Here is a 27,545-nt window from a genome sequence, read left to right as displayed (position 1 = left end):
CAGCAATTCATCAAAAGCAACATTTGTTGACATTGCGCTCTTACTTTTGTGTGCGTAAATGTCAAATTGCATAATATATTAGTGTTTTCGTAGTCCACTTTTAATTGACACGGTTGGCTCGGCAGTTATAGTCGGCGATACGGCCACCTATCACGTTGGTCTAACAGAAACCTCCCCCCCCCCAGGTGGCGGGCGTGGGCCGCGACCCCCCCGCGCCGGCGCCGCCCGCGCGCGTGGCGTCGCTGCGCGGCGCCGACCTGGAGGCGCGCTTCGGCGAGCTGTTCACCCCGGCAGACATGTTCCCGCTGCCCGAGCCCTTCCTGCGCGTCGCCAAGGGCTACAGCAGCTCCACTGTCACCGGTAAGTACGGGTGAATGGACAACGGCTACTAACGGATACTCGAGTTGAAAGGTACACGATCATTTTGTATAAGGAGATTTTCTGTAAAGCGTCTTCTTAGTTAGAAAGCGGTTCCGTATTCGAGCGTTCCACGTTTGCGTTCTACCATAGTGTAACTAATAAACTACGTAAAACAGAGAGTCCCACTCACATAAAAAAAACTTAACACAGCATCACGCGCAATATGTTACACATTCCTCTCCAGCTGTGTCGTAAGTCCCATGCAATAAAGGGGACATAAATTCCGGTTACCATGTGATATCAATTATACCTGTTCCAAACATGAATTCAAATTCAAAAAGTCGAATACACTGGAACATGCTAAAACAGTTGCCGCTAAACCGCGCGCAAATGGAGCGCTGGTGGCGAGCATTTGTACTAACTGCTAAAGTGTTATAATGATACAAAACATCGCCACTAGATGGCACTTATTTCCATTTGTAAGTTTATACGATTAGCGGCATCTAGTTACAGTCCCTACCCATTCTACAAAAAAGCCGGTGGTACATTGATACTAAATCCAAAATGTATGGACGGGACCAGACATGTTTTTACGTTTGCTGTGTTGTGTTGATATTAACGCAGAATGTGAACGCGGAAAGCTCGAACTCGTGATCTCTTTCTGACTTTTAGGGCCCCTGCAAATCAACTTAAGCTTGGCAAAGTTGCGTATCCAAGAGGTATATAGTTGTCTTGCAGGAGTCACACGCGCCACGAATATTGAATAAGGGTAGGTAAGTGTCACGCGGAATTGGGCACGCATGCGTAGCACACGCAAATAACTTTTTCATGTGTGTGTATTTATTGTAAAGCGTGACGTGATCTACGCACATGGGACGTGTCATGACAGTACATGAAATTGTACGCATACGCGCCAACAGCGTGCGTGAACAAATCCCTGTGAAACTAAAACCGGCCCTAATGGAGATAGTTTGAGCCACGGGATAATAATATGGCGGGCATGAAGTTACTGATAGACCAATCATTGTGTCTGACTGTAATGACGTCATCACGCTATAATCTAGTAATATTCCGTATGTTTCTTTATACTGCTAGAAAGAAAATTATATCACTTTACATATGAAGACTAGTACTCAATATTCGTGGACAGCGAAATCAGAAATCTCCTTATATGAAGTAATCCGAGTAGTGATAACGATGGAGCGAGAATTGTTTGAAATTTATTCGAATAAACAATAAAATATCATCAATTGGTATCCTCAGACAATGGTGCTGATTCCGGAACACACCATCTAAGTTTATTTTAAATTATACCTGTCATTTTCTTATCCGCCGAAAAGGAAAGGGACGGGTAATCGATCGACAGGCATAAAGTTTATGGAACACATCAATTTTAGACAGAAATTAAAAAACCCTCCCAAAATTTTATATTGGCCAATAACCCGACAGAATTAAGTTGAAAGCCCACGACAAACAGATTACATATTAGCGAGATGCACATTTTATTCGCCCGGGATGTCCTTTTATTTTAAAATTAACAGTAATTAACCATCCCTCCCTTTCCTTTTTGGCGTATAAGAAAATGACGGGTATAACATAAAATAAAATTAGGAGGTGTCTGCAGGAATCCGGGCCAATGATAGGTGATGTACCTACACAAAATTCTCAATCCAATTTTACTGTAACCTTTCTTAGATATTTCGGAATAATATACAATAGGAAAGTAGATATCAAAAGAGAACAAAAACAATTGGAAGTAGCAATACAAAGTGCACTTACCTCGTGTAGATCGATTTGTTAATAAATAAGTTACAATTTTACAAATGTTAGTTGAATTTGTAATAATGTTACTTATTCTTATTACAAATACATTTGTAGTCGATTAAACTATTCTTAGAAATTAGTAGAAATCGACTTTGAAGTATTAATACGACGTATTTTGATAAATATTGTGATCATGACTGACATTCGACTGTTGGCGATAACAGCCAATTTAATTTTACTGTACTGTAATGAGTAAGCAAGAGTTGTATAGATATATAATGCTAGGCTTATGTCTTTAGAGGTAGTCTACCGGAGCGGAGCGAGGCAGCGGAGTGGAGAAACGGAGCAATATTCACCAATAGGATTGCACTAATTAGTTCGCAACTCCCCGTTTTGGTACATATTCCGCCGTTTCTCCGCTGCGTTGCCTCGCTCCTCTCCGACAGGCAGCCTAAAAGTAGCTTTGATTATCAAAATAGGTGCACAAACTGGCGACAGACAAATATCACGCCTTGGGGTATAGCCAGTCAGTATTTTCCATAAAAAGAAAAATATTTCCGCGTGCCAGCTTATCCCGTGTGTGCGAGTGAGACAGACTGTCCAGGCACTGATTAAAGTGAAAGTATCCAGTTCAACTTATGTATTTCACCAACTTATATAAGTTATAACTGGATATTTACAAAGATTCTAGGATATTTTTGCGTTAATGGTAATGAGAATGACCACCGGCGTTCGAAGATCGCCCACAAAGTCAGAGAGAGAGACAATTTTGTTCCATATCCAAATAAGCTTTTGAAAGTTTTTAGAAAACTCGAGGTGTGTCGTTATAAATGATCAGACCCTTACATTACTATGTATGGACTAATTATAGTCTACAAAGTATTCAGAGCAACACGCACAATGGTACTGATTCCAGTATACACCATCTAATTTTATTTTAAGTTATACTTGTCATTTTATTATCCCCCAAAAAGGAAAGGGACGGGTAATCGACAGGCATAATTTATGGAACACACGTCAATTTTAGGCAGAAATTATGAAAAAACACTCCAAAAATTTTTTATTGGCCAATAACCCGACAGAATTAAGTTGGAAGCACTCGTGAAACGGGCTGCATATCAGCGAGTTGTTATATAACAGTTGTCAATCTCCCGTCTCTTTCCTTTTTGGCGGATAAGAAATGACGGGTATAACTTAAAATAAAATTAGGAGGTGTCTGCAGGAATCGGGGCCAGTACTAAGCTCTACTTAGTCATAAATGGTATACATTAAATAGTATTTTGTACACTGTACATATAGGGTAACTTAGTAAGTGAAATAGGTACAAGTCATAAATGTTGACATAATAATTTTAGGACTTAATGTAGAGTAATAAGAGTCATATTTGTAGATGTTATACGAAAACCAAATTCTCTAAAGGGGTGTTAAGTTTAGAAGATTATTATGTTTTGAATTTTTTATTGTGCATGACTATGTGCATGAAATATGTTAATGTACCTTGAAGTGTCCTTATTTTTGTAGATGTTGGAATAAGCATTTTTGGGCAATTCTATCTATTAAGAAAATATTTTATACATAACCTTCGGAATGAAAATATCATTACTTTCTGTTAACTATAAGCATACATTTCTCTATTCCTTGCTTCGAGTATTCCTTTCTGTTGCTCATTATTTTAATTTAGTAGTACATATTTAAAGTAAATTCTTTAAGTACAATAGATATTTGTAAAAGACAAGACTCCCATTTAAGGCTAAATTACAAAATTTTGCATTTATTCGTCATTCCAAAGATTCCGAAATCAGTTTTTAATTTTCACTGCCACCTGTGGGCAAAGTGTTTTCATAAGTTTCCAATTATCTTCACCTACACATCATGTCATACCTATACCTCTCTATCATCTCACAAATTCTCATTTTGTTTGTTTGGGAGTTGTTTAACAAAGTCACTATCATTGGCTTTCACATTTGGACTGTCATCCTAAACCAAAATTTGAGTGTATTGTTAGTAATAATCGGACAATTAATTCGAAACTATAAATTATCTTTAGTTACTTTAGCTTAGACATATTTAACATATAACTTTATGTTGAGTCATTATGATAATCTTATAATGTAGTTAGTTAGAGCGAATTATCAATTCCTTTTTATTTGGTTCGGACAAAGTATTGCATGCGTCAATCCGTCAATAAATAGTGGATAATCAATCAGTAACTCGATTGACGCGTGTAATATTTGCCGAGTGCACGAGTAACGGTTATGTCTACGATTGGTTATGTATGTAGATGGAAATTCTTGTTGTGATTATTAAATATAGTGAGGTGCCATTTACTGCAAATTTTATGTACTTTATTGTAATTGTGACGGCTTTATAATCATTTTATTTCACATTACTTTAGTTTGGAGCGCGTTGTTCACTAAGTAAACACTAGCTTAGATACTTATACCTTCGGAAAGTATTGTCTTGTCTTCATTGTCTGTAACTTAACGTTTTACTTACTTAGTGATCAACATTTATACGCTTTTTGTATGGAGAAGCAACCGGTATTGTGATACAGTGATGTATGATGCTTAATATTTATATTATTATTATTTTTGGATAATAAAAGAGTAATATTATTGAACAGTTGTCAAGTATTTCATTGTTTAACCTGTGTTGTTTGCTTGTTGTGACGTGTCGGGCTTTGAAGGCATTTTTCCACATTTATACCACGATGGCCGCTGCTAAACGAGTTAATTTGCTTAAGAAAAAATGTTTTTATTCAATTTATTATTATTACAGTAGTTTGGTTTAAATATTTTACATTCCTTACCAGTCACTGTGATATAAAGGTTATAAATCGACAGAAAATAGAAAGATTTGAGCAGTATTCCTAGTATGAGTTATAATATGTTTTCATCATCATCATCAATTTAAGAGCCACGCTCTTGTCGGTGTAGCATTTTCCATTCCAGTCTATCAAAGGCCAATTCCTTGACTTCCCTATAAGACACGACGTTAACCTTTTCTTTAATCTGTTCCATGTAAGCTCTTCTTGGTCTTCCCCTTCCTCTCTTTCCTTCTATGATGTTTTTAATGAATTCGTCGTGTCTTATTAGGTGTTCCATCATCTTGCCTCTTCTGTCCTCAATAATTCTCAGTATTTGTCTCTTTTCCCTTACGCTTACTAGCACTTCCTCATTTGTAACCCTTTCTGTCCAACTTATTCTTTCCATCCTCCTCCAACACCACATTTCAAAGGCCTCGAGTCTCTCTCTGTCCTTCTGTGTCAGTGTCCAAGTTTCACATCCATAGAGGGCTATACTCCATACGAAGGTTTTGACACATCTTTTTCTGATAGTTTTGGCAATCTTAGCCTTGAATATGCACCCTTTGTTATGGAAAGCTTGTTTTGCCATTGCTATTCTGGTTTTAACGTCTAAAGTACATCTTGAGTCATTCGTTATTATGCTGCCTAGATACTTAAAGTTCTTTACATTTTCAATCGGGATATTATTTAACTTAATTATTTGGCTGTCTATTTTTGGAGTTTTGGAAATTGTTAGAATTTTGGTTTTACATATATTAATTTTAAGGTCGTATTTTTCAAAAACTGTGTTCATTGTGTTAAGTAGGGTTTCTAGGTCTTCTTTATTACTGGCCAGTGCCGCAATATCGTCTGCAAATCTGATACTAATTATATTCTGTCCATTTATTGTTATTCCGTTACTGATTTTAGCTATTTCCTTCATGGCACCCTCTATGAAAATGTTAAATATTAGTGGAGATAAGGAACAGCCCTGTCTTACACCTTGCCGTACTCTAGCTTTTCTCTTCACTTCTCCTATTTCTACGACAGTTTCCTGGTGTTTATATAGTTCGTATATTATCCTTCGGTCTCTATAATCCATTCCTACTTCCTTCAGCCCCCTCATCATTTTTTTTCCTTTTTCATATCCTACATAATAACTTTTCATACTAAGAATAAAATGTATAAGTTACCACAAATTCATAGATACAGTGGACTGTGATTTATGAAATGTACGAACAGCATGAACTGGGTAAGTTTCTATTTTATTTATTTTGCATGAAGGTATTAATTAGTATAATTATGTAGCATGTATGGTAGAGGCGCAGGTCATATTTACAGCATGTCATTTTGCATGTACGTAATCATTTCGCATGAAACATCAAATGCATGGAAACACTTTGAATGCTAGATAAAACCAAACTTTTTTATCTATTATTTATATAAGGATATTTAATTATTAATATTATTATTGTTTAACATCTGATTATGTACTGATCAATGTTATCTTCATGAAATAAGCAATAACAATGTAAATACACTTTCATTTCTCGTTGTTCTCGAAGAATGTGTAACTAATGTGTTTATAAAGATGACTTGTTGCGATGTATTTATTGAACAATTACGTTCAAAGCCTTCACAGCCCGGATGAGCTGGTTGGAAGGTTAAATGGACTTTTTTCATAACATCTATACTTACGCTAATAAATACCTACCTTCAGGTCATCTCATTTACTAAAGCGTTAGGATCGATTTGTATTTATCTACTATGTATTTGAAAAGATAGCTCATCGTTTTAATGGAAGTGTGTTACTGCAGCGAAGGCGCCGGCGCCGCCGCCGCCGCTGCAGGTGCCGCTGGAGGGCTGGTCGGGCACGTCGAGCGCCTGCTAGCGAGCGGGGGGGGCCGCCGCCCCCGCGCCCGCCGCCCACCTCGCGTCCACGCAGCACCTGCCGCCCAGCTCGCACCCCGCGCACGCGCTGCTGGCCGTGGCCCACGCGCTGCTCTGCCCCGCCAACACCCTCGCTCAACCCGCCCCCGAACAAAAACCCCCCGCCCCTGCCGCCGCCGTCCTGCCCATAGAGGAGATCTCGATGCCCGAAGAGGACATAGGCGACCTAAGCGACGTCGTCGACGCGATCAACAAGTTATGCGACACGATGAAGACTTCGACTTACGACGAGCCGTATGACGACTGTCAGGACGATACTCTGAGTATGACGAGTACGTTGACCTCGCAGTATGACAGCTCGTACGAGACCGCGTCCGTGACCCGCACGCTGCAGCACGAGTGCTCACAGGAGCCGCCGCCGGTGCCGGTGAGGCGAGCCTTTCAACGGGAACCCGACGAGACTGCGGCCGTGACGCAGTCGGAGGTCATGGACGTCGCCGAAGCTGAAGAGGTAGAAACCCAGAGTGACTACAGAGACATAGAGCTGGTGAGTCCTGAAGAGGGCGTCGCTCAGACGGCGGTGCCCGGTGCGGAGAGATGGAGCGACGCCACGTCCGTGTCGCTGCCGGGCCAGGTGGAGGACGCCGAGGCAGTCACGTCCGACACCGACCCGGGCAACGCGCAGTGCGAGCCCGTCAGCGAAATGTACTACACGGCGTCATCCGAAGTATCCCTCCTTTCTGATACGGAGCTACCCGATAATAAAGTCCAGAATGAAGATGAGGACAGAGAGAAGGATGATAGGAAGAATGTGATAGCGGGCCACGTGGCCGCGATGAGGGAACGGTTCGAGAGCATGACGAGAACAAATACGCCTTGCCCGGACCTGATCCGGTCGCTGTCTCCCTCGCTAGAGGTGTTTAGGAACACCTCCCCTTCCCCTGATCACTTAGCGTGAAAAACGAATGTCTACAACTTATTTAGAAAATATCAACTGGTAGCAAATAATTGATTTAGCGAGTGTATGGAGAATCGAATGGTCGAATTAGCACATATACTCGGATAGAAGCGAGTTCATAAATTATATTCTTGGATTTAACACTTTTTCGAGTTAGAAGGGTATATGGATTGGTTGGTAGTATATCGATTACAATATCGTGTAAGGTTATTGACGCACTGATTTGCAATAAATGCCATAGTTAGCGCGCGTGATTGAATATTAACGAAAGTTACCTTGATCGGCGGTACTAAAGCGTGAACTGCAGATGTAGTGACGCAAGTCCCGGTCGAGCGTGACCACAGTGCAATGTGTTCCAAGGTTCTTTAGAATAGGATGCGTAATTATGGGTTTGTAAGGAATAACCAGTATTGATAATATTCTACCTATAACTAGTCTCTGTAATAAGGGCTGATTTTTCAATAAACGGATAAATTATTTAAAAATGGAATAGCAAAATTTTGTATGGAAAAATTCTAATTTGGAAGCGATTATTCTACGAATGGACTCTATTGAGAAATCGGCCCTAACACCAGTGGGCCTAGCACCGTAAGCAACAGAGATCGTCTGTCTCTTTCTGTGCAGTACTGTGAGAGAGTGACGGGTGACGTATGTCAAGGCGAGAAAGAGTCGCGCGCTTACGGTGGTAAGCCCGCAGTAACGTGCCAGCGGTGTTTCCAATTATTAGCTACAGGTTGTGATTATTTTCGTAGCCACCACAAACGAAAAGGTACATAACATATCGTCGAAGAGTGGTTGTTTAGTTGTATTGTCTAGAGTATGGCAACATTATTCGTAGTGTCTCAACATGAAAATATTCACTTATACATTTTGTGATCTTGAAAGCTCAAATTTTGTAGTTTTGTATTGGAATTATGAATTTAGTCATGAAATAACGTTTGTAACGCATATTTGTCTTCAGACCAAGTAGCATGTATTATTCTAGCTTAGCTTATCTTTAACCAGTGCAGGAGTTATCAAGGTTGCCAACCAAACCAGGAGCCTCGTACAAATACGATTTGTGGTCTACCGTACGTGGGCATAATCAGAGTCCTACAATTAACGAACTTTTGACATAGGGACTTCTATAGTTAGGTTTTTTTTTATTACAGGCATCTTTTTTATAGCACCAAGATTCTCACTGAAATCGTACCACCCTATTAACTCCTCAATCATTAAATATAGCAAGAATGATAGCTGCCAGAACTATTTTCTAGATATACATACGTCTATTTTGCTCTAAGCTGTACTAAAAACTTTAAAAAGAGCATGATGTTTTTATATTAAAATTATTAAAAAATGACAGCTAAATTCACACTCAGAGTAACATTAAAAACTTGATAAACGTATGAGAGATTTCAAAGCGTTGGTTTTATACGAGATGTTCAGCTATTTTCTGGTTGGCAACCCTGGGGATTATACTTATCTGATACTCGCTGTCTCGATACTACGCCTGATTGCTGCCTGCTGGTTCATTTGCAGCCATAGGACTCGTTATATGTTGTATTTTATTCGAAAAAATTCTAACTCCATCTATTCTTGAAGTTTATCGGGAGATGGTAGTTTGAAAAAAAAAATAGACCGTATTGTGTTTGATCAGAATCCTATTTATATGATTATGAAATATTTGCAATATAGCATTTTATTACAGTTGCCATAATTAGTTTAAGTATAAATAAAGTAAGAATTTGTTGTCAAATTATTTTATTAGCATCATTTGTTTATTGTGAAATTATCTGTTGTGAGTTTTCTACCAAAAGGTTTAATTCGGTTGATGATTAGTTTGATGGTGATACTAGTTGAGTGTAACGATTATAATTTATAGGCCTGTTGTAACTTGTATTCCAGTACTATTGTAGGGTTTGTATTGTCGACAGTCTAGCGTTAGTTGTCATGTATTATAAACGTGTTATGTGTACAGACGAAACCTTTTATTATTGTAATGTAATTCAATATACGGCTTTATTAATACAATTGTTTCATTTACTCAAATGTTAAAACATTGACTTGCACAGTTAGTCATCAAAAACTACAATACAATCACAAGAAACCGTCCGCCTTACTACAAAAACGAAGACTATACCGGGATTAAAATATAGTTCGCGCCACGACAAAGTCGACGGAGTTTCCTAGGTCAAAAGATAAATTATGAAATTCTGATTACTAAATGAAGGTCACAAGTACAGTTTCCTTTTTTCTATTTAACTTATTTATGAATTTTAATAAAGAAAAATGTAACAAGTGCGACATTTTCTCACGTTTCTCTATGACGCCATAGGTTGCTTGATAAAAAGTAAGATTTGACTGGCGCGGACTACATTTTACGCCTAGTAGTGTAGTATCTTTAGAGTTGACTTTTCAATAAGCTGATAAAATATTTGTCAATGGAATAGTAAAAATGTGTATGAAAAACTAACTATTGATAAATCAGCCCTCTTAGCCCCTTCGTTTAGTAAAAAGGCGGTATAAGTCCATAGAGGTTTAGGTTTCAAAAATAAAAGCAGGTTTAAAGTCCAGAGCATTTATTCAATAAAATAGTCAAAATCTACAAGAGTAGGCAAACGTCACAACTTTTATGTGGAAATGCTTAAGAAAAATTCCAAGGCAGATAACATTAACAATTCATAATAATTCTTACACACATCCTTATCACCAAATATTTAGAACGGATCGGCTACTGAAGTGCGGATTCTATGTGATTTAGTGAGAGCTCGGTAAAGGAATCGAAGTAATCGCTAGGGGACAGGGGGCCGCCAATCCAACAACAGACGTTGTGACGTGCGAGTCGCCTGCGGGCTGCGGCCGTCGCAGGGAACTGCCGGCCCAGCCCACGGGGGCGATGTGCTCACCTGTCCCCGGCCCAGTGCACCCTACGCTACCTTACCCTACTCTAGTATATAGTCCACTGAACATACAAACGGTACGTGTCTCGTCCGGTCGACCGTGAGGAGCCTTACCTTGCGTCGCGTTAGTATCCCGTCACCGCGTTTAGCAAAGAGCGGACACACAACCGGTCAAGCGACGTATAATGTAATGGTACTATGATCGAGCGCCTACCTTCGCTCTCGGCCGGCGGGACCGTGCTAGCTGCTAGCGCCGGTGCCCGGGCCGGCCTCTGTCAACAGTAAGCAGCGAGTTAGTGCGGGACGGGTCCGGCGGCGGCGGCGGCGGCTACCGGTAGCGCGGCTGCATCACGGACATGGGCCCGCCCGGGAACATGGCGCCCATCGGCATCATGCCGCCCGGCAGCAGCATGCCTGCACACACGACACAGTTACACGCGGCCGCGGCTGCAGGCAACAGGGGACCCGCGGTCCAACACACGGCACGCCGTTGTGACTGCGAGACAATCGCCTGCCACCCGGGCCGCGCTGCCCACCCCCGTGCGCGCACGTGGGCGCGTGCGAGCACCGGCGTGGGCCGACCGATTTAAGGTGCAGTATAAGCGAAGGAACACAGGTAGTAGGATAAATAATTCACATTAAAAATCACACTTCCAAAATACTCGGCGATATAATAATCGTATCCGTATTCATGCATGTCGAGTGTGATCCGAGATGGTTGCTCGTAGATTCCAGCCAACGACTATTAAACTCGTCTGTTCATGCACATTGTAAGCGACAAAACTACTGTACGTAAATATAATATTAGTGTACCCACCCGTAAACCGACATAAAAGTCACATCTCATATGACACTACGAGAAAATCGAGACAGTAATAAGATAGAGCTACTACAATAAGCAAATCCATTAAGGAATGTGAATAAAATTACCGCTCATTCCGATCCTCCGATCGTGCGGATGGCACATCAAAAGTCACAGTTATTCTCTTGTTTGTCTAGGGCGGGTGTTCGGTAGCGCGGGTACCGCCGGTTAGTGGGAGGGGTGAGTATGACAAACTGTTACGTGTGGGACATAGGCAGGGCGAGCCTGCGGCCGAGGGCAGCGGGACCCGCCAGCGGCCCGCACTAGCCAACTACACCTCGCCCACGCTCTTAAACACATACCAATGTTCTTTATACACAGACAAACAATGCTACTAGTCTAGTGGTTATCGATTGTTCTCGAGATCATCGCTGAAGTGGAAAATTGAAAATAAAAATAAGCAAAAACAATGTTTATTCCAAAAATTAAAAATGTAGACAATAATGGTATGCATTTTCCACTCTGATATGAGTCTTGAATACAAGATAATGTCTAGTGATAATTGAGCAATATTACAAAACAATACTGAGACAATCAAAAACTATGTATAAATACTTAGATTTGTCAACCCTATACAACCACCCGTTATATCTAGATTAACCTATCTCGATACCATGATAAATGCAACATTAAAGTCCATCTATATTTGCTGATACAAAGAGCTGAACTGACCTTCGAGTGATAATGTGAACCTTAAATGTATACAGGGTGTTAGTGACATCGTAACGAAAAAAAAAATGGAACGCCTATTTTATTGTACTAAAAATGATGGTGGGTGTTTTTCTTGTCGCAAATGTTTAATTAAGATTTTCAATTTTTACTGTGCCGCAATGTAAGTCGAACAACGCGCCACACAGACGCTAAACTTACGCGCGGCTACGTTACGCGTGCGTGATACGATGTTGATATCTAGGTAGGAGTTTTCATTCTCTTGTATTTAGATGCTTAGTGGTTCAACGTTTAAAAATGTTGTTTGTTGAAGTAGAACACCTACTGCCACGATTTTTCACGCACGGTACCTACCTACCAGTTATTAAAACGTTCCTAACTTATTAACAATAAAAACCCTACTCTTGCCTTACCTTAATTGTTATTCCTTCGGATGAAGTACCTAGGTAGGTACCCTAGAACATGTCACGTCACGTAGGTATGCAACATCGCGTTTCCTCCGCGGTAGGTAGGTATCACACGCACTCACAAACACAACACCTTGCTCTTTAATAAACATCAACAATTTTCCATACTTTTGCGCAGTAAATGGTCTATGATCTATCATCATAGTCGACACTACTCATTTACAGAATGAAACAAACACTCACAAACACGAAAAAAATATCCTCGAAAAACATCACGCGATTCGGGTCAAGCTTAGTATTCGACTGAGCGGAAGCGCGCGGCGGCGTTAGCGCAAAGCATCAAAGGCGCCGACTAAGGGCGCCGACGACGCACCGGCCGCGGCCGAGTCGAGCCGACGACTAGAGAGAGAGAGAGAAGTATGTTTATGGTGCAAGTGACAGAGAAAGAAATAGTATCTGTTCGTATCCCTACTTTATTGGCGAGCGTTGCCCTTGACCCGTGCGCCGGCTATTCACCTGCGCATAGCTGAAGTTGTAGATACGTTATTATTATTATTGATGACATTGATAAAATTTAATAATTAGTAATTTTTATTTGTTTATTTTAAATGTGCGTTCTATGCAGCTTAAAACACAATATGGGACTGAAAAAATTCTAATTTTTTTATGAATTTGGCGACAGGAAACTTCACTTGATACCTATCAACTCAAAGAAATACCTAGTATCTGTTCGTAATGCCTACTTTATTGGCGCGCGTTGCCCTTGATCCGTGAGGCTATTCACGTCCGAGTATCCATCAAGACAGATCAAACAAGCCCTAACTCGGAGGTCTTGCGTCCCAGGATCCTTTAATTATGTCTTAGAACCTTCTTGGCCTATGTGGTCCAGTGGTTGAGCGATGGGATGCGGAGGGTCCGGGTTCGTATTCCGGTGGGGAAAGTAAAATGATCCGTGCTTCGGAAGGTACGTTAAGTCGTTGCTCCCGTCTACTAGGTACTTATGTAAGCACGTAGCCGTTACATGAATATTGTACACAGAACAGGATAGGTTTAATTAGTTCTTTACTGATGATTTAACAATGAGATTTAAAACACGAATAACTTAGTATGTACTTAGTACCTCGGTACCAACATGTAACAAGAAAAATAAGATCACTCCTCTCGGACAATTTTTTTCTTTGAACATGCCGACATTGCCTACGCGGCGGAGTTGCCGAACTATCGATAGGTAGATTATCAATTGTTGAACTTGAAAATTGTCTAAACTATCGAAAGTAGTGATAGTACATTTAGATCGATACTAGCGATAGTACCGATAGGTCTTGCTTTGTAATAATAATGGGTATTGATCTAAAAGATCTATCGATAGGTACCTACTATTGGTTTTTTTTAACTAGGTATCGATAGGCAACACTCTGGCGGAGTGTCCGCCCAATTCTAGACGCGATCTCGCTCGATTTTTGTGTAGCGAGGTTTTGCGTAGGTACTTACATACTAAGTTGGTGGATGGTTGACATAGTAGGTAACTAATTACCTAATCTGTGGTGGTTGTGTTAGTTGGTTGTTAGTTATTCTAATGACAACAAAGAATACAATTATTTACTGTTTCAACTGTTTTAGGTAGATAATGGCCCCGATTCCTATGAGTAAATGAATGAATAACCCGGTCGAATCAAAAAGGTATCTCGCTGGTATGCAAACCGTTTGACGTGTGCTGTCAACTTAATTCTGTCGGTTGTTTTAGATTTCAGCTTAAAATTGACGTGTATTCCATAAATTTTATGCCTGTTGATTATCCGTCCATTTAAGAATAAGAATAAAATAAATTTATAAATTTACGATAGACAGAGAAAGAAATAGGATCGGTTCGTAGTGCCTACTTTGTAGGCCGCGCCGCCGCCGCGCCGCCGCCGGCGTGCGGCGCGGGGCGCGCGGAGCGGGGCGTGCGGAGCGGGGCGCGCGGCTCGGTGCGTGTGGCCGTTGACCCGTTCGAGCAGCTGTTGTCTCCATTACATCGAAAATTTTCGATAATTTGTCATTATTGTTTTTTTTATTGAAATTTGGGTTCTATGCAGCTAAAAACACAATATGGAATTGAAAATAATTAAAAACAAAACTCAAAATTTCATGAATTTTGCGACGGAAAATTCCACTAGATATTAACTCAGAATCATGGTCTGAATCATCCCTCTCAGTATTCGTTACGATGTCACTAACACCCGGTATAAAAATATTAACATCTCATCAGTATTTGTTTTGTTGGGAATGTGTGAAAGCGCCAGTCTTACTGTATTGAGTGATGTCTTTGGCTCTACATTATGCGTAATATGAACAAATTGGACCATGTAAACATGAACAGTACAAACTTCACAAAAACTGTATCAATGTGCAACACTTCACTTAAACTATGTCCTATGATAACACCTTGGCAACCTAGTTATTCTGAAATTCATTTTCAGTGTAGTTAAGTATCTACATTAAAAATGTCACACATGTTTACGGGCTTCAATACATTATATTTGGGCACAAGTATTGTTTCATCGTTCAAATGCCCCATACTAAATCTAAGCAGCATAGTGAAGTTTCATACCGGCACAAATCGATGTCGAGTATCAAAATTCACTAAATCAAGAATTACAAGCTAAGTGACGACTATGGAGTGTACAAAGATCGTCTTTCAATCGTCTATAACGTCGTTAGTGTACTGAGAAGTGACCAATCTACTTTAATATTGGAGAAAGCGTAATGACACGGTGAAGATACATGAAACTATCCATCGAAACGAAGCATCGATCGCTCAGTTTGTTCGATAGCAGACAATAGAAACCAATACTGTGGAAATAAAACTCACTCGATAGTATCGATTGTTCTTGCAACAGTCTAGCATTCGATTCTATCGATAGTGTTGCTGTATGACGATACTATTGTTTTGTTCTCTACTATCGAACGGCAACACTAAATTATAATATATGAATTACGTGATGGGATTAAGCACGTGACACTTCAAATATGTGATTCTAGAAGCTATTATGTTGTAAATGACAATGTGTTGATATAGAAACAAAACAAATATAATATCTGGGCGATTCAGTTGCGCAAACAACACAGAAAGTAATCCACGGATAACGTGTTTATAATCTGTGTACGAAGTATGCCACGTGAGGGATGAGTTGCTAATGTCATGCGCAAAAACAATTTAGTAAAGATTTGAGCAAATGATACTTAGTCATATACGGCGATGAAAGCATGAGTTTTGATTTTTAGGTAATTTGGCATTTCCATGCGAAGCAAAGTGAAGAAGGTAAGTTTATTTCATGGATGTCTAACGGTTTAGTACATAATGAAAGCAATGAAAATTGTTTCTGGGGAAACTAGAACATCTACATTATGCAATTTACAGAACAAGGTTTGTTTGTAGCATTGGTCTCTATATCAAACAGCGATATATTAATTAGATATTAAAACTAATTTGAACTAGAGATGATTTTATTTTATTAAACGAGGCGTACGGTTAGACCGACTTATGTTGGATAATTCTGCAGACGACGTCATCGTCTAGTGTAAGTTGATCGAACGCGGTTCGACGCGTGCCATTATTGGGTAGTAATCCTTGATCAAAAATAAATTATGAAATTTTGATGACTAAATAAAGACAGATCTAAAACTGACGTAACACATTTCCTCTTTTCAGTTTCACTTATTTATGATTTTTTTTAATCAAGAAAATCATCCGATATTTTTATCATGTTTTTAAAGACGTTAAGTAAAAAGTAACTGATGGAAACTAGACTAAGTTGTTATTATCCAGCATAAGTTGGTGTGTACTTGTAGCACCGTCGCCGCTTACTGACGAGACGATCGTTGTACACCACAGCCGCGTCTAGCGGTACCCGTAATAGTGTTGGTACTGACCGGGTTGCAGCGGGCGCATGAGGTTGAACTGCGGCATGACGGGCAGCATGCCCATGACGGGCGGCACGGACACGGGCACGCCCACCCGCACGGGCGGCATCAGCATGGAGTGCATGGCCGGCTGCAGCGTCGGCTGCAGCAGCGGCCGCCGCAGCGCCTGCTGCCGCGCCGCCGCCACCGCCGCTGACATGTGCGCCGCCACCTGACACCATGCGCTCTGTTGTGTACCACTCCACTACGTTACGTATACAGGAAATTCACGGCTAGTTTACACTACAAGGTACAGGGGGAATGGTTGGTTGTCGACGCGCAAGAGCTTGGGCGGCACGAGCGTGCGTTTACCTCCTAAGGCAAAGATTTCCAGACAAAATAATGGGGTTTGGAGTTTAAACCGACATTTGGTCTTACGAGTTTAATCCGACTGGTAGGTGCCAACATTACTTTTAGTACATACAGGATGTTAGTGACATCGCAACGAAAACTGAGGGATGATTTAGACAATGATTCTGAGTTGATATCAAGTGGAATTTTCCGCCCCTTTGTTACTTCCAGTGGTTAGCAACGCGCCCGTTTATAAAGATAATCAACCATTCACTTTTTACTCGTACTATGCCTACTATCTTGAACCATGTTTATGATGCTAACGAGTTACTTCACTACATAATATCGATCAAATCAATTGAATTTAAAATTGTATTTCGAAAATAGATTTTATTTAATAAGACTATAATATATTCAAAAGAGTAACAAATACTTCAAAAGATTGTGTTCTACGAAATGGCATCTAAAATTAAATCAATTTGTTTTGGAAGTGAGGATGCTTCTAAAATTAGGTAAAAGATAAAAACAGTCGTAAAAACGTGTTTTGTTTAGAACACCATTGACCTAATAACAAATTGGCTCAATGACAAGGGTTTTGTGAAAGTAATGGTGACTAAAAAGAAAATGGGGTCATTATTAGAAAATAAATTATTAAACACAGTAAAATAATTTAAATATACATTATAAATAATAATAAATAAAAAGTTAAGATATCTAATTCCTTTAGTTGTGAGATAGCAAATAAGTAGAATTTTAGATATACAATTATACTTCACTGCAGTATAATCAATGATACATACACATATTTCATACTATGCCTATTATGGTGGGCAGTAATTGGTATGTCAGAGAATGACGAGGAAGCCTGTGCCCAGCAGTGGGACATATCTATATCATTACACTGTTTGTGCAATATGAATATAGTCTTCTTATCGTGTGGGTTGTGAGGTGGATTACCAACCTCATCAACCCTGGTGTCAGGCTTATTATTGAGCCGCCAAAGGCTCCTGACATGGCTCACAATTACTCACTTACATTAGTAAGTAGTAACCGGGCCCAACATTTAACGAAAATAGTATCACTTGCTCATTGAAATATAACATGAAATATATCCTAAGGGTGGTTTCGCACTACATCCGAACCGAGTCGGTAAGTGACGGAACTGAAGTGATCATATAACTATTTCAGTGGTCATAGCTTACGCACTACATCAGATATCTCTTAAGTAATTTTCTACTATCCCGTCATTCACGGACTCGGATCAAATGTAGTAGGAAAACACCTTAAGACTTCTATTGCTCTAACATTTTCAGGGAAACATCACCAGTTAATGCCTTTTCATTCCATAGCAATATGGAATTGGAATCGGGACATTGCCCTTCTTTTTCGGGTTATTATTGAGCCGCCAGAAGCCACTGACATGGCTCATGTAATGACTACACCATATGTGTTGTGTCCATGAAAGTGTTAAAGCTACAAAAAGAATATTGATAGGTTCTCACCTCGGCTTGGCTGGTGGAGGGCGCGATCATAGTAGGAGTCGGGGGCGCCTGTACCGCCGGAGCGTCTGGCTTCGGCTTAGGCCTGTACTTGGCGCTCCTCGCTCTGATCTCCTCTAAGGACACGTCTTCAGGAGGGTGTATTATCTTGGAGCCAGCGCCCGTCGCGGTGACCAGTGGACACGTGTTCGCCGCAGGAGGCTTGCAGTCTCCGTTCTCCTTAGGGTCTGAGCTACCAGCCGCGGTCGAAGTCGTCGGTGGCGCGCTTATTGTTGCATTGCTGTGCAAACAACATTGTTTGTTATCTCGTGACAATGCTAGTGTGTAAATATTTAGGCGGTAACACAAATATAATTAGTAATCCCATCAGAGCATCTACATTTCACCCGGAAACCTCAGAAAGGATGTAATTCCTCAGTGGAAAGATACAATATGCCCCTATAGTATGATAAACAAACAAGCCAAAAGCTGTGTTTTTCTGTCTTTATCCCAGTGAAAACATCATACTAATACTATAAATGCGTAAGTACTTCCGTCTGTTTTTCCTTTCACGCTTAAACGCTGAACTGATTTAGATGAAAATTTGTACGGAAATAGTTTAGGGGATCCAAAAACGGTGCCCACGCGAACAAAAGTCGCGGGCGAAAATAATAAATTTGAAATTTGTTGTTAAAATTATGAAATAATTAAGAATTAAGACAAGTTGCTGTGTAAGTACATTGCCAAGATAACGATACAGAGCATCAATAAATTTGGTCTTATCTTAATAGGTCAGTCAAGCTAGAAATTCAACATGAGATCGGTTCTAAGTGTTATCTTTAGTATAATCTGATGATAAAAAAATGAAGCAGAATTGAAACCCTTTGTATTATATTCGTAAGGAGATATTAATAACTGGATTTTTCCTGAGTATATCTTGTAGTGTTATTTGATTGTTTATCATATTTATCATGCAAACATAAAAGTTTGTTTAATGCTATCCAATTATAACCAGTTAACGAAATTATTATACTGTGGTATTTAAAACTTTATTAGAACAATTGCTAGTTGGGATAATCCAGAAAAAAGGTTCACGAGGTAGATACAGAACTTCATTTATAATCAAAATAAGCTTGTGACCAGGTAGTATAATTTTTTTTTAATGAATTTGCTTCAATGTGGCCTTTTTAACACCTCAGAAGTTACTTTTTATTTGGTATTAAACATGATTTTACTAAATTGAAGTGTGTTGTGTTCTTACATTAGTCTTCAATCGTATGGGCATCACACGTCACACACACAGATGCGCGTGTAAGATAACGTCATTGTGTAAGTATCTATGTAAAATGAGGTTTTTCCTATGAAGTGTCCAGGGTGTGACCTTGAGTAAAGATTTATCATCACTTTTCTTGGAAATATCCATGAATATTTTTATCTGCGTATTTTGTAAGCAAATAATATAATTTGTGTTGCCTTTGAAGCGTAGCCAATATCGACTCAGATCAAATGTTTTGAGAAATAAAAAAAATAGTGAAAGAAACAAAAGTAAAAATAGAAGTATGAAGTGGTTAGTTTGGCACTTTACAACTGGGGTTTTTTGAAAGGTAGAACACATACATTATAAAACTTCACTACTTCTGGAACTGTGAGTGGAATTGCAGTAAAAAAATCCTTTTGTATGTAACTATGCTATCACATTAAGTCAATGTAGGTATACCTTAAGTAGTACCCAGGGCTGAACATGCTTTCTATAGCATGGATCATCTTACTTTCGGACAATCAGGTGATCAGCCTACAATGTCCTAACACAACTAGGGATCACAAAGTGACTTTTGTGATATATTCGCACTGGGATTTGAACTCCAGAGGGATTATATTAGAAGGAAACTATAAACATGATTATGCTAACCTATATGCAGGGAAGGTAGGTTTGCTTGGCGTCGACGTAGGAACACTCGCCGCTGGGAACAAAGGCCGCATACCAGGCATCATCATCCTGCAACAGACAATAACATGAAACATGTGAGAGGTGAAGAAAATATTCTTACATTAGATAGATAAAATGGAAAAATAAAGTGTTAAGTACATTAAATTGTTTGTCATAGTTTACTAAGAATCATGTTGTCTGACAAGCCACTTGACGGCATAGCCAGGTTTTGGATTCAGCCATATTTGAGCTATTGTCAATTACAGGAATTCAAATCTTCAAGTGATGAAGTATGGATGTAATTTGCAATTTACTTCCATTTGTTGACTTTGCTATTGATTCATAAATCAAAAATATTATTGTTGCAACAATACAAAAAAGACATTACCTAGGTATAGTACCAATATAAAAATCTCGTAACTTACCTATGTTGCATAAATGGAGGCATCATAGGGTTCATAGGCATGGGCCCTGGATACATTCCAGGGGGAACGGCGCCCATTGGAGTTGGTAGTATCCCTGGAGTTACTGTCGATGGACCAGGACCCAGCTGAGAGAGAAAAACAATATTAAATTAATAATTATCATAACATAAAGTCAAACATGTATTATGGTGTCATTATTAGGCAACTTGCAGCTTCTCATTTTTATTAATAATAATATATTAACTCAACTACTCTACACCACTGGCCCATAGTAGCCATATGCATCACAGTTACAGAGAAATAGGATCGGTTAATATATACGAGTACGAAAGGCTAAAGAAATTAGTAACCGAATTACAAAAAAACCTAGCATCAGCAGACGAACAAATAGAATGCTTGATTTCGGAGAACTTTAAGCTGAAGAAGCAGATTTCAATGAGTCAATGTAAGATTGGTTTTTTAAAGGATGTTGCAAAATCACCCGGTACGCAATGTTGTTCTTCAAGAAAGAGTAAGACTAAACGAAACGTTTTAATAAATGAAGATCCAAATCAGTTGTATCGAGGTCTTAGCGTGAATGACACCGTGATCAAAAATAAAGAAGACCGAACACAAGAGAAGAATGATGTAATTGTAAATCAGACTGAATATGACCGATCTGAATCAAAAACTAACGACGATCGTGACATTAACTTGAATATTATTAAGTCAAAAAGGAGGATATGTTTAGTAAGTAACATAAAGAGACTCAAAGTATTAAACATTTTCCAACAATATCACAAGGAGACTAATATTTGTCATTATCTATCAACCGGCGGCAGTATACATCAGCTGCTTCATGGACTCGAATCGAAATTGGAAGGCTACACACTATTTGATTACTGTATAATATTTATTGGTGACACTGACTTCAAATATACGCAAAATTTTCGAGAAGTTGTGAATTCCATAAAGAGAAAACTTCAAAGTGTTCAACATACAAATATAATAATCTGCACCCCAAACTACAAATATGGTCCGCATGTAAATCTCTTTAACCTGAGAGTAGAGACATTTAATCAATTATTGTATAATGATATCCTAACCCATGAGTATGCCTTCCTACTAGATACCAATAAAAATCTGGACTGCTCTTTTGAAATGTTCTCAAGTACTAATGGATGTTTGAATAATTACGGGTTCCATTGCATAGTAAAAGATCTAAATGCTTTAATTAAAAACATTAATGAACACTATATCTGTGACACTGATAATGAAAATTGCAACTTTTTTCGTACCTAATGATGTAAAACTACACGTAAATAATGGTTTCTCTATTCTCCATCAAAACATTCAAGGACTTCGCAATAAACTTGAGTTAATAGAATTAACACTCTTAGATCTTAAGGAATCTGATGTTGATATAGATGTATTATGTTTTACTGAAACTTTTGTAAGCTTGGGATCCGAGTCAAACATCAACTTAAGTAATTATAAGCTAGCGGCGACGTATTGTCGTAACACAAACAGAGGTGGTTCGTGTATTATGATAAAAAAAGGATTTGACTCAAAACCTGTACACATAGCTTCGGACTTAGCAACTAATTTCTTCTTCGAAAGTTGCGGTATTGAAATGATAGGTCTTGGTCTTGTCATTATTAATATTTACAGAGTTCCTAATGTAACTAAATCTCATATTTGGATGTTTCTTCACAAGTTGGAGCTACTGTTGAACAGACTTACTATGAAGTATAAAAATAAGAAAATAATTGTCTGCGGCGATTGGAATATAGACATCTTGAAAAATAATCAGGCGACTACGGAACTTATTGAAATTTTACATACTTTTAATTTTAAACCTCATATTTTGGCCCCAACTCGAAAGGAATCATGTTTAGATCAAATCGCTACAAATATTAAACCTATAAAATCCGAAATCCTTACTCTCTGTCTTTCCGATCATGAAACCGCACAAACAGTGACATTGAACATCAAACGTAATAAAGCGTACTCTACATGGTTTGAATATAAGCGTGACTACAGTATGGACAACATTAGTAAATTCTGCGGATGTATACAAAATCTTTCATTTTCTCAAGTCTTAAATGCCAATAACTCAAATGAGTCTTTCACGGAATTCTATGACATTCTACAGCTTTTTTATAATTTATGCTTTCCAAAAATTAAAGTCAAAGTAAAAAATAATCATTCAAAACTTAAATGGATGACAAAAGGTTTACGTGTATCTTGTAAACGCAAGCGTAGTCTTTACCTAAGATACATAAATACAAAAGTAAATAAAACATTGAATAAAATTAACTTTAAAAAATATAATTCTATTCTTAAAAAATGTATTAGAAAATCAAATAAATTAAGTAATTCAAAATATATTTCCCAACACGATAATAAATGTAAAGCTACCTGGAATATTATTACTTCAACGGGTGGAAATACTGGACATGATAATGATATTAATATTATTAAATATAATGATCAACTTCAATCCAACCCTTATGACATTTGTAATGCTTTTAATGATTACTTTGTGAATTTAACTAATGCTTCAAGTACAAATTCAACTAAGGGTTCATCTGTTAGCAGTCGTAATTTGCAATTTAATCCTCATACAATGTTTTTGAATCCAGTAGATGTAAAAGAAACATATCGTATAATTATGTCTCTCAAAAATAGCATCACTAGTGGTTATGATGAATTGATTACTAAAATTATTAAAAAATGTGCTAATTTCTTGAGCTATCCACTAACTCATATAATTAACTTATCTTTTACTGAAGGTGTCTTTCCAGAACAACTTAAAATGTCTATAGTTAAACCATTATTTAAAAAGGGTGACAGACTTGACACAAATAACTATAGACCAATAACAATAGTGCCCATTCTATCTAAAATTTTTGAAAAGGCGGTTCACACAAGGATTGTCAATTTCATAAGCAAATATAAAATACTTCATCATCAGCAGTTCGGCTTCAGAAAGGGAAGCTCAACCACATTGGCTCAATTCAATTTTATACAGTATGTTGCTGAGAGTATTAATACGAAAGTTCCAGTTGTGTCTTTGTTCTTGGATATGAGCAAAGCCTTCGACTTTGTTAACCATAACAAACTGCTACAAAAGCTAGATATTTATGGCATTAGAGGTAGAGCCAATGATTGGCTCAGAACCTACTTAATGGATAGGAAACAATGCACGGAGATAAGAAAAAACTATGAGTCTCGAAACATCCTCACAAAGCTAGTATACCGATCCAAATTTAGAACTACAAACGCTGGTGTTCCTCAGGGTAGCATTCTAGGGCCGCTACTTTTCCTTCTCTACATTAATGATCTTCCAAGTGTTACACAACATAAATGTCTACTTTTTGCTGACGATACGACTCTAATTTTTAAATGTAATAATAAAATTTCTATTGAAAATGAAATCGATAAAACATTAACGGATGTAGTTAAATGGATGAATGATAATGATTTAGTAATAAACATAAACAAAACAAAAGTCATGCAAATATTATCGTATAATTCCGCTCGAATACCATTACAACTGACTTATAACGATGTATTAATCGAACAAGTGAATTATTTTAAATTTTTAGGTGTAAATATTGACGAACACCTTAATTGGAAAAATCATATTGATCACATATGTCAAAGATTAAGTCGTTTTACTTTTGCTTTAAAAAAGTTACGAAATAATGTGTCGATCGAATGCGCATTGACAGCCTATCATGGCTATGTTTCATCAATACTCACGTTTGGCCTTGTACTTTGGGGTAACTCTGTCGATATCAATAGAGCTTTCAAGCTTCAGAAGAGATGTGTTCGGGCTATTTGCAATGCATGGTTCTTAGAAAGCTGTAAACCATTATTCTTGGAACTTAAAATATTACCTTTACCATGTTTATATATAAGAGACGCTTGCATTTTTGTGAAAAAACATCCTGAATTTTTTAAAACTATTAGAGATGTGTCTAGCAGGAGAGTCAGATCTCAATATATTAATATGCTTTATCGTCCTCCTAGTAAGTGTTATATTTATGATAAAAATGTGTATAATATGACTATAGTAATTTATAATAACATCCCTGAAAATTTAAAAATGACACAAATGCCTAAATTTAAATCTGCTTTGACAAACTGGCTTTTCCAGCATTGCTTTTATAGTGTGGAAGAATATTTAGATAGGGATAAAAATATTGACTAAAGAATATTATCCTTGGTTGACTGAGTATTTGTAAAATTGAAATCTATTTTATTCTGTTATTTGTATTGCTGAAATTGTAAAAATCAAATATTTGTATGCCTGCATGCAGGTTGAATACACATGTGCCTCAGTATTGTATAACATCATTATGTACTGTATTCACACAAATAAAGGTTTACTTTACTTTACTTTACTTTACTATTAATATGTGTGTAAATAAAAAGAAATCATTCCCACTTTTATACAAAAACAGATAATGTACCAATTTAGTCTGCGATGATACCTAATATATGAGGTGATAAGAATTTGAAGGTAGATAACAAAATATATATACAATCTTCAAAAAGAAATTATTTGACTTACAGAATCAACATTTTTATCCTGTAATTCAATCACATGAATTAAGTCTGGTAAAACTTGATCTTGATGATAAATGATAGAAAAGATAGCTTACCAATGCCGGAGTGGCTTTTTTCTTTGCTGCAGGTTCATCATCCTCGCTGTCTGAACCCTTGCCTCCACCTAAATAATTTATATTTGTTAATAAAAAAGGAATGTGGGAAACATACCAAAACTTGTGCATCCTACCTTTTCTTTAAATCTAACTCAAGCTACACACCGATAACACCTAAGGCTACAGTGTCCCGAGCATAAAATAAGAAAAAAAGTACATACGGATCCAAAAATCAACTGACGAAGACAAAAAAAGAAAATTTTTATACCTGATTTCTGCTTCTCATGCTCCCTCACATCTTCTGGTGGAATACCTTCCATACCATATATTTCTATTTCAATATTTGACCTATTTGGTAACGAATTCGGTACTTTGTCTATGGCTTCTTTGTGAACCTGAAAATGGAGGTGAAATTAGTATTTCTGCATCACTTATAACATTATGAGGTCGGATATTTACGTACTACTATAACGGGAGGGGAATTCGGCGCGTAAGACGCGCCAAAATATCTAACGTGAGTTAAAAAGGACACGCGCATTGGCCGTGGGCGGGCTGGCAGCGCGCCAAGTCGGTAGGGCCGCAATAACGTACCTGCATACAGTGTATTGACAGTCCAGGCCCCGTGTACAGCTTCTTGTGACATATGTGACATTTGAAATGCTTCGCTTTCTGATGCTGTATGAGAATCTTTTCGTCGTCGAACTCCCGATTGCAATACCTGATGCATGTGCTAAGGAAACTACCACCAATACAACAATAGCAGTACATACAATCGATTAATTAAATTACTTAATATGTCGAAGATATCTCCACATACGATGTGATTATTCCAAAGATAAGTATGGCAGCTTGAAGATCGTCGAATTTTTATTTGAAAAGGATACCAGCACCATGGTTTGGAGGCCTTCTTCTTCTTCCTGCCCATTGTAACGTAGAATACACGAAAACTTGAAAAAGAAGTTAATTAACAAAAGAAAATATGCTTAAACTAAATAGTATTACTAACTATCACAGATTCTGCTGGATAACTTGATAATTTTCGCTCGTATCACTGAAAATGGCGAAAATCCGCGATGCACAAATCACACAGTATACGCAAAGCACAAAATGGCGGCGGAGAAGCCAGTGACGTCATTATTGAAATGTTTTTATTGCTTGCAAACAAGTCCACATCTATGAGAAAAAGAGAGAGCGCTATATTAATACTGACCATTTCCTTTTTTATTCAACTTTTTACGATATATGTTTCTATTGAAATAAAACAATATTTAGTGATGCCACTAAGTATCGATTCGAAATAAGTACCGGTTTTTGTGATTCTGAATAAATAGGTTACGTTCTATGGTGGTATCTTGTCATTATTTGCTATACTTAATAAAAAATGTATTTTCACTTCAGATTTTCATAAACTTAAAATTAAATGTAAAAGTATTAAAAATAATAAATATTTTTTTGTTCTTGTTTTAATAAATATACAGAGACGTTTCTTATGCAAGAGTATAGATGGCGCGCTCTTCGCGCGCATTCCTTTGGAATTTCAAAATAAACTGCGTCTTCTTTTTTTATTACACTGGATCCGACTTACCAATACGGGATTTTAATCCGATGAGAATATAAGTAATTCACATAATATAGGTGAAGATGGTAATAAAATAGTACGATTATATTGGTCCATGGTACTATTACCTATATTCGAACCTGCGACCGTAGTTCCCGCGTTCTTCTATTATTGTGCCGAAAACCAATAGTTCTTTGGAGCTAATTCGTACTTCGTTTATTGACTTGATTCTTAAGCCAAATCGGAAGTTTCCAGACGGCTTGAAAAATTGGGAACTGGGTTGATATGAGTACCACTGTAGACATCTTCACTGACTGTTAATGCGTACTCATGTAGAGTACTCGCCACCAAAGAAGTCCCGCGGATTTCAATGGAACTTAATGACGATCAGATAATGCGTGTCCTGCAGCGTTGTGGAATCATAGGCGTTCCCTCCGATGAAGTAGGGTGCATTGTATCACGCATTATTTTAACCCACCGTTTATTGTTTAATAAAACAACTCATTTTTATGACTAATGATTCTTTTATGTAGGTACCTATTTAATAAATGCCTCACTAAAAGTGACATAATCAGCTAATCATAAAATTCTTTCGAAAAGAAATAAGTAAGTACGTAGGATGACATTATTATTATCTCAGTACTCCACAGCTTTAGCTGAGTATTTGCCTAGGCATTAGATGTAGAGATCCGTTT

At 38.1% G+C, this 27,545-nt stretch overlaps 3 protein-coding genes across 7 annotated transcripts in view; 2 read left to right on the top strand and 1 right to left on the bottom strand.

Annotated features, from left to right (window-relative positions):
* LOC126371705 (uncharacterized) overlaps positions 1–6,862 on the top strand; it is a 44,064-nt gene extending 37,202 nt beyond the window's left edge. For both annotated transcript variants that reach the window (XM_050017020.1, XM_050017018.1), the window contains 2 exons: positions 186–360; positions 6,727–6,862. In XM_050017020.1, coding sequence (XP_049872977.1) covers positions 186–360; positions 6,727–6,800 — 249 coding nt within the window. In that variant the 3' untranslated portion in view covers positions 6,801–6,862. The remainder of the gene's footprint in view (positions 1–185; positions 361–6,726) is intronic.
* A 128-nt stretch (positions 6,863–6,990) lies between these two features.
* LOC126371763 (uncharacterized) lies at positions 6,991–9,770 on the top strand. The gene has a single exon (XM_050017120.1). The coding sequence runs from the start codon at positions 7,002–7,004 to the stop codon at positions 7,755–7,757; it is 756 nt and encodes a 251-aa protein (XP_049873077.1). The 5' UTR covers positions 6,991–7,001; the 3' UTR covers positions 7,758–9,770.
* Positions 9,771–10,301: 531 nt separating this feature from the next.
* On the bottom strand, positions 10,302–26,409 carry LOC126371745 (BUB3-interacting and GLEBS motif-containing protein ZNF207). Of its 4 annotated transcripts, XM_050017098.1 has the most exons (10): positions 26,299–26,406; positions 26,177–26,209; positions 25,884–26,010; positions 25,561–25,687; positions 25,293–25,360; positions 20,641–20,765; positions 20,198–20,284; positions 18,313–18,589; positions 16,490–16,724; positions 10,302–11,053 (listed from the first exon to the last, which is right to left on the bottom strand). In XM_050017098.1, exons 3-10 carry the CDS (start codon positions 25,887–25,889, stop codon positions 10,968–10,970), a joined length of 1,011 nt encoding a protein of 336 aa, XP_049873055.1. In that variant the 5' UTR covers positions 25,890–26,010; positions 26,177–26,209; positions 26,299–26,406; the 3' UTR covers positions 10,302–10,967. The 4 variants fall into 4 exon arrangements, with proteins under 4 accessions (XP_049873055.1, XP_049873052.1, XP_049873053.1 ...); XM_050017095.1 differs by having other exon boundaries at positions 26,177–26,409; XM_050017096.1 differs by having other exon boundaries at positions 16,490–16,706; positions 26,177–26,408.
* Between the last annotated feature and the right edge of the window lie 1,136 nt (positions 26,410–27,545).

Source organism: Pectinophora gossypiella, chromosome 13 (assembly GCF_024362695.1).
Source record: "Pectinophora gossypiella chromosome 13, ilPecGoss1.1, whole genome shotgun sequence".
NCBI classification, from domain to species: domain Eukaryota; kingdom Metazoa; phylum Arthropoda; class Insecta; order Lepidoptera; family Gelechiidae; genus Pectinophora; species Pectinophora gossypiella.
Note: the sequence above shows the minus strand (reverse complement) of the source record. Positions and strands in the feature narration are given on the sequence as shown.